At 35.4% G+C, this 13,550-nt stretch overlaps 1 protein-coding gene across 2 annotated transcripts in view; it reads right to left on the reverse strand.

Moving 5' to 3' along the window:
• The window catches only part of DNAH12 (dynein axonemal heavy chain 12), a 96,140-nt gene that overhangs the window by 34,572 nt on the left and 48,018 nt on the right, over window positions 1-13,550 (reverse strand). For both annotated transcript variants that reach the window (XR_015731666.1, XM_087883706.1), the window contains exons 36-43: window positions 13,187-13,375; window positions 12,169-12,320; window positions 9,760-9,898; window positions 9,423-9,589; window positions 6,217-6,472; window positions 4,608-4,907; window positions 1,596-1,774; window positions 745-937 (exon numbers count right to left, since the gene is read on the reverse strand). Coding sequence is in view for 1 of the 2 variants with exons in the window: in XM_087883706.1 (XP_087739832.1) it covers window positions 745-937; window positions 1,596-1,774; window positions 4,608-4,907; window positions 6,217-6,472; window positions 9,423-9,589; window positions 9,760-9,898; window positions 12,169-12,320; window positions 13,187-13,375 (1,575 nt within the window). In the remaining variant the exon portion in view is untranslated. The remainder of the gene's footprint in view (window positions 1-744; window positions 938-1,595; window positions 1,775-4,607; window positions 4,908-6,216; window positions 6,473-9,422; window positions 9,590-9,759; window positions 9,899-12,168; window positions 12,321-13,186; window positions 13,376-13,550) is intronic.

Here is a 13,550-nt window from a genome sequence, read left to right on the forward strand (position 1 = left end):
CTCAGAGAGCACCAAGAATCTCACAGTAGTTGTAACTGCTGTTATGAAGACTCTCCTTTCTTTAGTTCTTTCTTTAAACTTTTTTCATTTATTACTTTTCTTGACTTTTTATTTCATAATCTGTATTTTTTATTCTTTTAAAAAGAATATATATATATATATATATATATATATATATATATATATATATATATATATATATATAATTTACGTGTGTATGTATACCTATATATACATATACAGTATGTGTGTGCATATATTGATATATGTATAATATCATATTATATATTGATATGTATAATATCATGTATTGATATTATATATATAATATGATTATTGATCACATTAGGATAATTCATGTATTCATTTCAAATCCATCCCCCCACCCCCAAATCTTCCACTGCCAGAGCACAGAGCATTCCAACTCAAATGCCTCATGGAATAAGTACATTACTTCACCATGCAGAAAATTTCACTTCTGACTGACCTTTTAAACTTTACAGTATAACTTTAATAGGTAAAATCCTGCATGGTATCTAGTTGTGTAAATTACTCCAGGGTGGTTTTAAGAGCATAATTCTAAAACCAGTTAATTAATTATGTTCCACGAAGGAGATATCAATTCTTAGCCACCACAAAATGGATTTTTTCCAGAATCACTGGTTCCAAGCCTCATCCTTTAGATCTTTCTAAAACCATTAAGAAGCCTTTAAGCTATATAAATTTAATTGTATATTTTTTTACCTTTAGGTCGTCCCTCCACTCATTCATTCCATAGCTCTTGGAGATTTCAGGTTGGAAAATATTCATTTTTGCCATGGATGTAGCCAATCGGGTCATGGATTGTCGTCCACTTCCTCCCATTCCAACAAGTAAAGCATTACCTCCAGATTGCTTGAGCACACGGCATATACGAGACAAATGTTCCAATACATACCTTTGATTTTAAAAATATCAATTTCAGCAAACAACATTACAATTAAAATCAAATCTTTTTCATATAAAGATGGAAATTAACAATATTTTCCATCATTTTGAAGTGGAAAATTTAAAAACTGTGGTATAAGTTGTAATATAAATTTAACAAAATTTTACAAAAGGAAAACCTCAGATTCTGCCTGCCCCCCCAACATTAAGAAAAAATAGACAGGTTTGGCTGAATGTTAATTAATTAAATATTTATAAAGAATTATTTTTCATTCTATATACTGAAACACATCATTCCTTATCTTTTATTCAACTTGAAAATTGTGGAAAATTTAAGAAACAATGAGGACTTGAAAAAAACTGATACTCATGTTAAGGGAATAACACTATTTAAATATATGTTTTGTTTGTAACTCGTAGAATTAATCTAATTTATTTCCAAAATCTATAGAGTTTATAAAAAATACAATATGTTGACTTTTGAAAAAAAGTCAGTTTGAATCAGGAGTTCTGCATAAGGTAATTAACTACTGCTACCAGATTTTGCCTGGGCAAGTTCCTAAATTAAATTAGAACTCTGTATTTTTTCTAAATACAAATAAGCTATGTAAGACTATAAGTACTCTGTGAATAATTGTTGGCAAAAGTAATGTACAAAGCTATTGCACCTAAAAATTACTAGATTCATTCTTGTTTTGTGAGTTTGATTATATTCATCCAAGCATAGTTCCACAACATCATTGAACATTTGTATACTTGGAATTTCATAATAAAGTCTTTCTTCTCCTTCAAGGTCAGGATTCATGTAGTCTCCAAACAGCAGATTTCTCAGATCTTCTTCACTTATCTAGTGATAGAAAAGAAATGACATTCAGTCATTTCAGTCTAAAAGCATTATATGCAATTAAGAACACAGAAATTAGATTATGATATTTGTACTGACAAATGTAATAAAAGGTTAGTGATAAAGATTTGAATGTACCATTTTAAGCCTCAAAGCCATTGTGCATAAGGTCATAAATGCAACAAATACATGATAAAAAAATCACGGAATGCAATGTAAAAAATATTCAGATTACAACAATTAAATCAGAAAGCACCACTGTTACTCAAAACAGTACTAAGCATTACTGTATACAATAACCCTTTGCTATGCTAATTTTGCAAGCAGGAGAAAATGTCATTATCTTGATTCAGATCTAAATAGCAACAATAACAAAATATCTTGATTTAATTCCTATATGGCTTAATTTGTACATACTGTACAGTATATGCTGAATAGTGGGAGATTGAAGAGACAGAGGCAGATCTTTGACTTCACTCTATAATAAGCAATAACCTAGTAACTTTCTGTCTGACAGCGTGCTCTTTTATAGGGAGCTGTCAGACAGCTCAGCCAATCGGAATAAACTATTTTTCCCACCTAGACGGCGGACCTGAGTGAAGCCTATATTCTTCGGCTTCACTCTTTCATTGAGTAATTAACAGTATATATAGAACTGTATTTGTCACATGGAATCAACGTATCTTTTCCATGCTCTCTAGCAAAACTTGTCGATGTGATTCTAATTCTGAATGATCAGCAGGGCAGGACCTATTTAGGAACCGTGTCCTTAAGGCCAAGTTAATTCTGATCCTGGATAACAAAATAAGACATTCCCTTAATAACTTTAATGGATTTCTCAGAGTTTCCATAGCTTATCAGATTCTCATATTTTATTGAAATACATGATTTGACAGATACTCAGGTCCTGAACCAGGCAGAATTTTAAAGTTGACAACCATCAACTTGAATTGCACCCAGAAGCCAACTGATAATTATTTCAGCTATTGCACTAGTGTACTATTTCATCAAAATAAGTAGCACCAATAACTTGCATTGCTATATACTAGATCACATATATATCCTGAATGATCTTCAAAGGCAGTTCCATATACAATGTATTGCAATTGTTGAATCAAGACATGAGGAAGGCATGAATTACTATGACAAATAGCTTCTGATCCAGAAATGGTTGTAACCGGCATACAATATGGAGCTGTATGAAGGTCCTTCTGGCCACAGTTACCACCTGCTCCTTAAGCAGGAGCTGTGAGTCCAAGTCAACACCCAAATTATTAATCAGTTCAGCACAGATGGTGCAACTCTTTCCAGACAGCTGCCTACAAAATGTCTCATTTGCAATTTCTTACTTCCAAAATACAAATCATAATTAATTAGTAATTTCAACAATTATGAATAAGATAAAATAAATAACATTTCAACAATAGAATAGAAACACCTGGGAACCATCTACATATACTTGGTAGTACTGTGGTGACAAGAATGCAACAGAAGCTGGTTTCTGGGTGGTCTTTGTGGACTTTTCTCCAAGGATCTTTCCTTCAGAGCAGTTGAGGCTAACAGCTATGTATATTTGAGGGGTCCTGTTAAACAGGTTCATGAACTGATGCTTCCCTCTATCTTCCCAAAGAGTGAGGTTCTATTTTTAATGCCAAAAATAATGTTTCCCTTCTGTCTCTGGGATCTTTTCCTATTTTTATTTGCATGTTTAGCTTTGAAGATGTTTGAAAAAAAATGAAGAGAAAAAAAATGAAGTGAAAATATTCCTCCAAAGGTAGCAAATGATGGAGCTTTTTTTTTTATGGGAGATTTTTCCCTCTCTTTCATATAGACCCTGTTACCATTTCATACTTCTGCTGTAACAAAGGAGCTTTTGAAACTATCATGCAGCAAAAAATCAAATGGGTCTCTCCTGCATTTCCTTTCTATTTCAGAGAATATCACTACCCAGATACCTCAATTAAATATCTACCCAACCATAATTCACTCAAATTGCATAGCCACTACAATATATCCCAACAGTCATATTCTGTAACCTCTCAAAAAGGTCACAAGATGTATCAGAAGCAATGGTGGGTTCCTCCCGGTTTGGCCCGGTTCTCCCAAGCTGGTAGCGGTGACGATATGACGTCACCGAACCGGTTCTGCCCCCCCGCACCCTCCCACTCCCCGCGTTATTCTTACCTTTTATTTGGCCCCACCCCCAATCTATTGCTGCCTCCTGAGTCCCAGCTGATGGCTAGAGGAAAAAAAACTGTTTAAACTCTTGCTGTGGGGCTTCAAAGGGCCACCGTACAGCTGATCAGTGTTAAAAGAAAACAGATGAGTTGACCAGTGCCTGCAAAAATACACGAGTAGATCAGTGCCTGCAAAAATAAATGGGTAGACCAGTGCCTGCAAAAATACATGAGTAGATCAGTGCCTGCAAAAATAAATGGGTAGACCAGTGCCTGCAAAAAATAAATGGGTAGATCGGTACAGTTCTGCAAGCAGTTAAAAGCCTGGTAGACCAGTACCTCTGCTAAATCCTAAATAATTGTCACATGACCATCAAGCCATGCCCACAAAATAAGCCACGCCCACCGAAACAGGTAGTAAAAAAATTTAGAACCCACCCCTGATCAGAAGTCATGGGCTACAGTGTCTTCATGCTGTCCTATGTATTTTAAAAAAGGCATAAAAATATGGCTATTCTGAAATCAACATCCAACGAAGAAACTTCTTGTTTTTGCCATATGGAATGGCACACAATTGTAAGATTTTGCTCTATTTCTAGTAAAGCTGATCAGGCGGGAATGAATAACAGATACCGTAGGTTTTTTTAATAAATACTTACAGGTGCATTTCCTTGTCTCAGGTGTGAAAATACTGCATCAAAGGCTTCTTTGAAATGTTCTTTCACAATTTCTTTTATGAGTTTGAACACCCAAGCCCTATCAGCATCATCCACAAGCCGGTCATAAAACACTCGAAATACTTCATGTACAAAAAGACGAATCATTGTATGCTTGTTGACAACTGAGTCCTTCTTAATAAGCAAGCAGCCTAGGATAACTCGTGAAAAATCACGCAAATTGAACGTATAATGGGATTTGGCTGGGGTTGGCAATAGATTTGCCATGGCTTTCTTATATACCTTAATTATTGGAAAGAAAAAAGGATAGACTTTTAGAATTATGAACTTCATGAACATAGATCATAAAACATAAGTATGTATCTACATCTACATCTGTATTGGATTTGAAGGCTGTCCAATTCCAAAAAGACTCTGAGCAGCTTACACGTTTTTTAAAAATAAAGTTTTAGAAAGAAATATTACCATCCAGATAAAAATAACACCCCTCCAAAAAATCACCAGGGGCTCCATGTATATACTCTAACCACAAGCCTGGGAGCAGAGCCAGGTCTAAAGAAACTGTGGAACATTTGAAGAATGGAAGCTATCTCTGGGGGATGCTGTTCCAGAGGACAGATGCCATGGCAGAGAAAACATGCTTCTCACTCCCACAGGATGACATTTAATAGAAAGGACCCAGAGCATACCAACTCTGCATCATTGTACTGGACAGCCAGTACATTTGGAGATGGATGCTCTCTTAAAAATCAAAGCCTTATGCCATTAAAGGTGACAATCAGTACTTGTAATTGCAACCAGAAGCCAACTGATAACCTTTTCTGCTAGTGAAGCAGCAATGATATATGGGCTTGGCAAGACATGCCCATTACAGCCCATGCCATTGCATTTTGAACCATCCCTAGCTTGTAGATGATCTGTTGAACAAATCTGTGACAGAAACATGAAAACAACAGAAGTGAAATGTGAGAAATAGTAAATTATTACAAATACCTTTTGCTCTAAGTACTTTTATATGACACAAAGGAGTTAAGTTGTGGAAACTGCTGCAAGCAGTAGTGGCAGATATTAAAAGTGGACTTCAGGGGGTCTTGGTAGATCAGTCTATTCGTGACTACTAAAGAAAGCTGCAGGTGACTATGCACATAAACCTATTTATTATTTGATTTATAACAGCACAGTAACATTGGAGATCCAAAAGTACTAAGTGAGTTTATATACACATGCACCTGTCTACAGGTATCTGGAAGTACAGATATTTTGTCAAAGCACCAACATTACTATTGGTGATATTGCGGTACAAGCTCTGCCATGTGTGTGTGTGCATATGTGCATCTCATGATGGACATGCAAAAGAGGCAGAGATTGCATTGCAATAATTGCAATGCTCATTTCATAATTTCTCTCTCTTGTCGATCCCTTGAATACACTTTCTCAATACTACCAGTATTTCAGAAAATATTTGCCCGTTAGAAAAATTAGTTGCACTTTCTCCCCAAATGATACATTTATGAGATTATCTGAGTCATCTTGAAAATCTGCTAGTCCACATTTTTAGCAGAACTAAAAATAAGCAGAGAATATGACCTACCTCCATAGTGCCACTGACAATCTGGTTTCCAATTGTGAAATATTCTGGAATAAATTCATTTACTCTGAGATAGAGAGAAACAACAGTAGAAAAAATCCGGACCATTGTTTCATCACTAAAGGAATTAATGGTGCAAATATTGAAATGTCTCAGGAAACGAGGTGTTACAGGATTTCTTCCACCACCTGGTGGACCCATGGCAGCCATCAACTGAATATCAACTAGTGTAATTTTATTTGTGTCTTTTAAATCATACCTTTAAAAGAAATATGTGAGATTCAGACAACCACAGCAATAGACGAATGTCTAGTGCAAGAGCATAGAAATGCCTTAATATTCATCTAGCTATATATAGTATGTTATACATTAACTGTGCAGCAAGACTTTCCCTTTTCAATCCTCATCTTTGCATCATCCTGCAAACCTCCAAATCTGATCCAATGGAAAAGGAATTTCATTGATAAAACGACAGAATTGAGTACAATACCACAATTTCTTAGTACTGCAGAAATAATCACATGAAAGGGGAATTCCTTATGGAGTCACACTTACATTATTATACATTATTATGAGTACTGAAACACTCACTAAGAAAATTAAGCTCTATTCTGTATGGAAATTTAAGGATATATATATTTACAAATGTACGCTTAATCCTCATTATTGACTAAAACCTTATGAAACATGCAGCTTCCTTTTAATAATATACATGCATATAATAATATATGCATACAGTCAGGTCCAGAAATATTGGGACATCGACACAATTCTAACATCTTTGGCTCTATACACCACCACAATGGAGTTGGAATGAAACAAACACAATGTGCGTTAACTGCAGACTGTCAGCTTTAATTTGAGGGTATGTACATCCAACTCAGGTGAACGGTGTAGGACTTACAGCAGTTTGCATATGTGCCTCCCACTTGTTAAGGGACCAAAAGTAATGGGACAGAATAATAATCATAAATCAAACTTTCCCTTCTTAATACTTAGTTGCAAATCCTTTGCAGTCAATCACAGCCTGAAGTCTGGAACCATAGACATCACCAGACGCTGGGTTTCATCCCTGGTGATGCTCTGCCAGGCCTCTACTGCAACTGTCTTCAGTTCCTGCTTGTTCTTGGGGCATTTTCCCTTCAGTTTTGTCTTCAGCAAGTGAAATGCATGCTCAATGGGATTCAGGTCAGGTGATTGACTTGGCCATTGCATAACATTCCACTTCTGTCCCTTCAAAAACTCTTTGGTTGCTTTTACAGTATGCTTTGGGTCATTGTCCATCTGCACTGTGAAGTTCCGTCCAATGAGTTCTGCAGCATTTGGCTGAATGTGAGCAGATAATATTGCCCAAAACACTTCAGAATTCATCCTGCTGCTTTTGTCAGCAGTCACATCATCAATAAATACAAGAGAACCAGTTCCATTGGCAGCCATACATGCCCACGCCATGACACTACCACCACCATGCTTCACTGATGAGGTGGTATGCTTAGGATCATGAGCAATTCCTTTCCTTCTCCATACTCTTCTCTTCCCATCACTCTGGTACAAGTTGATCTTGGTCTCATCTGTCCATAGGATCTTGTTCCAGAACTGTGAAGGCTTTGTTAGATGTTGTTTGGCAAACTCTAATCTGGCCTTCCTGTTTTTGAAGCTCACCAATGGTTTACATCTTGTGGTGAACCCTCTGTATTCACTCTGGTGAAGTCTTCTCTTGATTGTTGACTTTGACACACATACACCTACCTCCTGGAGAGTGTTCTTGATCTGGCCAACTGCTGTGAAGGGTGTTTTCTTCACCATGGAAAGAATTCTTCGGTCATCCACCACACTTGTTTTCCATGGTCTCCCAGGTCTTTTGGTGTTGCTGAGCTCACCAGTGCATTCCTTCTTTTTGAGAATGTTTCAAACAGTTGTTTTGGCCATGCCTAATGTTCTTGCTATCTCTCTGATGGGTTTGTTTTGTTTCTTCCACCTAATGATGGCTTGCTTCACTGATAGTGACAGCTCTTTGGATCTCATCTTGAGAGTTGACAGCAACAGATTCCAAATGCAAATAGCACACTTGAAATGAACTCTGGGCCTTTTATCTGCACATTGTAATTGGGGTAATGAGGGAATATCACACACCTGGCCATGGAACAGCTGAGAAGCCAATTGTCCCATTACTTTTGGTCCCTTAACAAGTGGGAGGCACATATACAAATTGCTGTAAGTCCTACACCGTTCACCTGAGTTGGATGTACATACCCTCAAATTAAAGCTGACAGTCTGCAGTTAACGCACATTGTGTTTGTTTCATTCCAACTCCATTGTGGTGGTGTATAGAGCCAAAGATGTTAGAATTGTGTCGATGTCCCAATATTTCTGGACCTGACTGTATATGAAATTATCTTCTAAAAAATCCAATTAAATATGTGGGACATATGGCTGACTTTTTCAGATGATGCATTAGACAGGGCAGAGTTTTGTGGTTTTTATTTTTATCCCCAATTAGGAAGGAAGTCTACAGGATGCTTCTCTGGCTAGCTATAGTAATGACTGCTGCTTCTCAGGTTTAGAACTGCTGAATCTACCAGTTATGGTCTTGCTTCTTGATGAGAAAGAAACAAGACATTGAGCATATTGGTTGCTCAGGAGAATCCTACTGGTTAGTGGTTGCATCTCCAGAATAGCCATTGAGGCCAAAAAGAAAAAAGACTAATCAACGTCTCTAGAGCAGCTGGCAACCCCAATAAACTCACTGTGGCAAAAATTAATATCATAACCCTCTAGAGTGACTTGCATTACATGGACAATCTTTTGATGTTCTAAAGATCACATTACTGGGCCAATGTTTGCTTCAGGAAAATGTCTAGTGCTGGTCTCCAGAGCCAATGAATGGTTAAATGCCTTATCTGATATGTCCTTTTTTAAAAACTAAATTATGGATGTGGAGGGTTTGTGCCGCTATGGCACAAAAATATTCATATGTACCTGCTTCAAAATTTCTTGCTCTGAAGAAGGACCCAGGTTGAGTATGAAGGGCAAACTAGTTTATATTACTGCTACTACTAATGAAGCAGTCCCTCCCCCAAAAGGCAGAAAAAGTGGAAAAAACAACAATAGTGGTATATCCTCACAATTGAAACAGATGTTTTGTATAACCGCAAGTGTGATAACATTCAAACATTTCTGCATTATATGTAATAAAAAAAAACAGTTACCAGATTCCATGATCAAAAAACTGTCTTAAAAGTTCAACTGGAGGCTGAGCTCCATATTGCTCCAGTGCAGGCATATTCATATCATCTACAAAGATTACACACTTCTTTCCCACAGGTGGCCCATATATTCCTTTCCGCCTTTTGTCCAACCTGGCCATGATAATGTTCTACAATAAAAAGAGAAGATGTTTCGATTCATTAAAAATAGCTATATTTTATATAGCTTATAATTAATATAATTATAAGCTTATAATTATATAATTAATTATATAATTAATTATATAATTATATATATAATTAATATATAATTATATTAATATAATTAATTTTCACTAACCTGGGTCTGATTGGCACTGGTTCGAGCTGAAAAGTTAAGGAAGAATGGGAAATAGAGATCCTTTTGTAAGTTGTTCATTAGCTTGTCTTTTACATATACAGACTTCCCAGTACCAGTAGGTCCCACAAACAGCAGTGCCCTTGGAAAGAAATTCAGACAGACATTAGTTTTTCATGACTAGGCTAGACTAGATAGTTGGAACTATTAAACAACAACAATTGATTCTGAGCATTTTTAATTGCTTGAGAATCATATGATTGCTTTATAATTTTAGTTACCTATTCATGGAATCATAGAGAAATAAAAGAATAAATGCAATTGAAATGTATGTAGAAGTCCAATATACTTTATTGAGACTGGCTATAATAACAGACTTGCAAGTTTGATTGTGCTATACCTCCTCCTTCCTATACTTCAGTGGATTTGGAAGGTGTCCATCTGAGCTACTTACAAACATTATCTGTCTGTTGTGGAATTAAAATCATCTCCCCTGAGTGGCAAAACTGACAACATTAGCACAGTGGTGAAATGTAAAATTTGTTACTACCGGTTCTGTGGGCGTGGCTTGGTAGTGGTGGGGTAATGCATGGCCAACTTTTTTTTTCTTTTAAAACCATTTTTTCTACAACCTCTTCAGCTGAAGAGGTTGTAAAAAATGCTTTTAAAAGCCTCTGACGATCCCAGCTGAGTTGCCTGATCGTCAGAGATTTTGCTTTCGTTTAAAAACATTTTTTCTACAACCTTTTTGGCCGAAGAAGTTGTAAAAAAAAAAGCTTTTAAAAGCCTCTGACGATCAGGCAACTCAGTTGAGATCGTCAGAGGCTTTTAAAAGCATTTTTTCTACAACCTTTTTGGCCGAAGAAGTTGTAGAAAAAATGCTTTTAAAAGCCTCTGACGATCCCAGCTGAGCTGTGCGATCATCAGAGGCTTTTTTTTTTACTTTTAAAAGCTTTTTTTTGGCCAAAGAGGTTGTAGAAAAAAATGCTTTTAAAAATAAAAAAAAAGCCTCTGATGATTGCGCGGCTCAGCTGGGCATGGGGGGGCAAGGATTTTTGCTACTGGTTCTCCGAACCACCCGCTGCCCTTGCTACCGGATCGGGTAATGCAGGGAGCATTTCACCCATGCATTAGCACCTCTCTGTTTTCCCAAGCTTTTGGTTGACTTTTAATTGTATTTTAACTTTGTTGTAATTGTTAGTTTTTAAAATGGCTGCAGTGCTATTGCCTAGTTTGTATAATGCTTTTATTTTGTAATTTATTTTATGTTATCATATGGGGTTTTAACTGAGCATATATTTTAGTGAGTTATATTGTGCACTGCAGAGAGAGGTTTGGCTATCAGGCAGTTTAAAAAATTAATAAATGAAATAAAGAAAACTACAATTGAACTGGGTTTAGAACCTCTGGTCAAGAGGAACTTTTAACAGGGCACTGCTATTATACCTTTTAATATTTACTCTATTTACACAGCTCCTAAGTTAGCTGCTTTATTTCACCAAGGTATTTTACTATTACAGCAGTCACACTTAGTCAGTTCCATTTCTCCGTTGTTCAAGGATAAGCACATCTCAAGCTCTTGTGTTGCTAGAAAAAGAGTACTATAGAAGGAAGGAAGCCTATATCCCCATAGACTATTCTTTTTTAATTACTTAAAAAGAATTATTACTGTTATTAGAAATAAGGTAAAATCCAATGGTGTCCATTGGAATAGAAATAGAAACTGAACCTTCTGCATAAAGCAGTGGATCAATATACTGGCTCAACAGTCCAATATGTTAACCTATGTAAATTAATAGAAACCAATCTTTTATAGCTTATCAGGATTTATTGAGATAAATCCATGCATTTAAACCCAATGGAAGTACTTGTCTATAAAGGTATTTAACAGTGAATTCACTTCAGTATTTTTCTGAGAACATAGTAAAATCTAAGATGAAAATGGAACTCTTCTGCAGATAATTTCCCTTCCCTCTATTTTACGGTGGCCTGTGGTGCAGATACATCCTACTGCACATTGGCTTGAAATATGTATGTGGTGAAGTGGTGCTAGAAAGGGCAATGAAATGAAATGAAATGAAATGAAATGAAATGAAATGAAATGAACTTTAAAGAAATTGAGCATTCTATTTTCTTAGAGAAAGTTCTACAATTCTAAATATATTATGATACAATAATAATATACTATGAGCAATTATGCAAAATCTTAAGATAAAAGTTAATACTCTTTAAACCAGGTGCATACAAGAACATTTTGTTTTAAATAATATTTTCTGGAGCTTAATATTAGAAACACAATAGTACTAAATTCTTGTTTGCTAATTAGACTGTAAAATAATTTCTGGATGCTTTACATAAAGAGCTCATATGGAAAATGAAACATTTGTATAATTAAAGGAAACATCTTCTTACCTTCCATATTTAATGCATAATTCCATCAAATAGGTATATCTGACTGTGTCCATTGTTGGAACTATAATGTCTTGAACTTTAATACTTTTATCACTATAATTGATGCTTTTAACAGCTTCATTCCAATGTGCCCAACGGCCTTTTCCTTTTAACTGTGAAGAAATGCAGAAATAAATTCTGTTTCATTAGAACTTGATAGATATCAGCATCTCTTTTAATATCAAAGCAGTTAAGTTAAAACAATGAAATGTGTAAAGAATAAAATATTAGGTAACTTAAGCGCATTTTGTGTTTCTATACCAATAGTGAGGGCCCTTGCACACATGGTAGGCACCTCTCTGTTTTCGTTAGAAATTATACTAATGATAACACTTTTTTTCCCTTTAAACCGTATTCTCTAGAACAGGGATTCCTAAACATTTTGTCATCACAACTCATTTTAATGTAATACCTCCCTTAAAAATACAAATATCAAATGAACATAAATAAACAATAAAAGCAATACAATGAAACTTTGGGAAAGGTAGATTTATTGTAACAATGGACTTTGTTGTCCATTGTTCTTCACACCTTCCCTGGGCTCTGTCTGCACCTCCCCAAGAGAGGTATTTCTCGTAGGTTGGGAAATCCTACTCTAGAAAAAACAAATACTGGTAAATATATTTTATTGACTGCAAGCTAAACTTTTGCAAACATCCCCCTGCCCCCATCCACCATATCAATAGTTTCTCACTACTGCTTCCTGTAAAAACTAAATGGGAAGGAAGATTTTACCTATTTTCTCTTCTATTAGAAAGGGAGGTTAAAGAGGTTTATCTTAATGACAATCATTTAAAAAATTATTATATCTTTCATGACTTTTTTAATACTTGCTCATATACACAGATTATCTGAGACACAACTAACATTTAATGAAAGCTACTATTAGTGGTGATTTGTTTCTTTCTCATATAACAAATATGACAACAAATATAAAAAATTAAAATAGCTATCAATAATTCTAGAGCAGATTCCATACCTCAAACATATAATCATACACCAATCCTTTTTCTTCAAATGGATGTTCCCATTTTCCTATGGTTGCTGGTATTGGATGTTCATCCAACTTTCCTATGACAATATCTCTCATAAAGTTATCAAATATAATCCGACCATCACTATCACAGGTTGCTCCAATAGACCAAATCATAGCAAAAGCAAAACAACCCTTCCAAAAGAATAAATAAATAATTTGTATTTTCATAAAATATGTTCATGGAGAAATTAGTAACTAAGTATAAATATTTTAACTTCAGTACATTTGCTACAGTTATAGCAAATTTCCAGATAAAAGATTTGAAGTGTATATTATTTATCTAGAATAACACAATATTTTATACTTT

This window comes from Pantherophis guttatus, chromosome 2 (genome assembly GCF_059756535.1).
Source record: "Pantherophis guttatus breed Tessera chromosome 2, ASM5975653v1, whole genome shotgun sequence".
Taxonomy (NCBI): Eukaryota; Metazoa; Chordata; class Lepidosauria; order Squamata; family Colubridae; genus Pantherophis; species Pantherophis guttatus.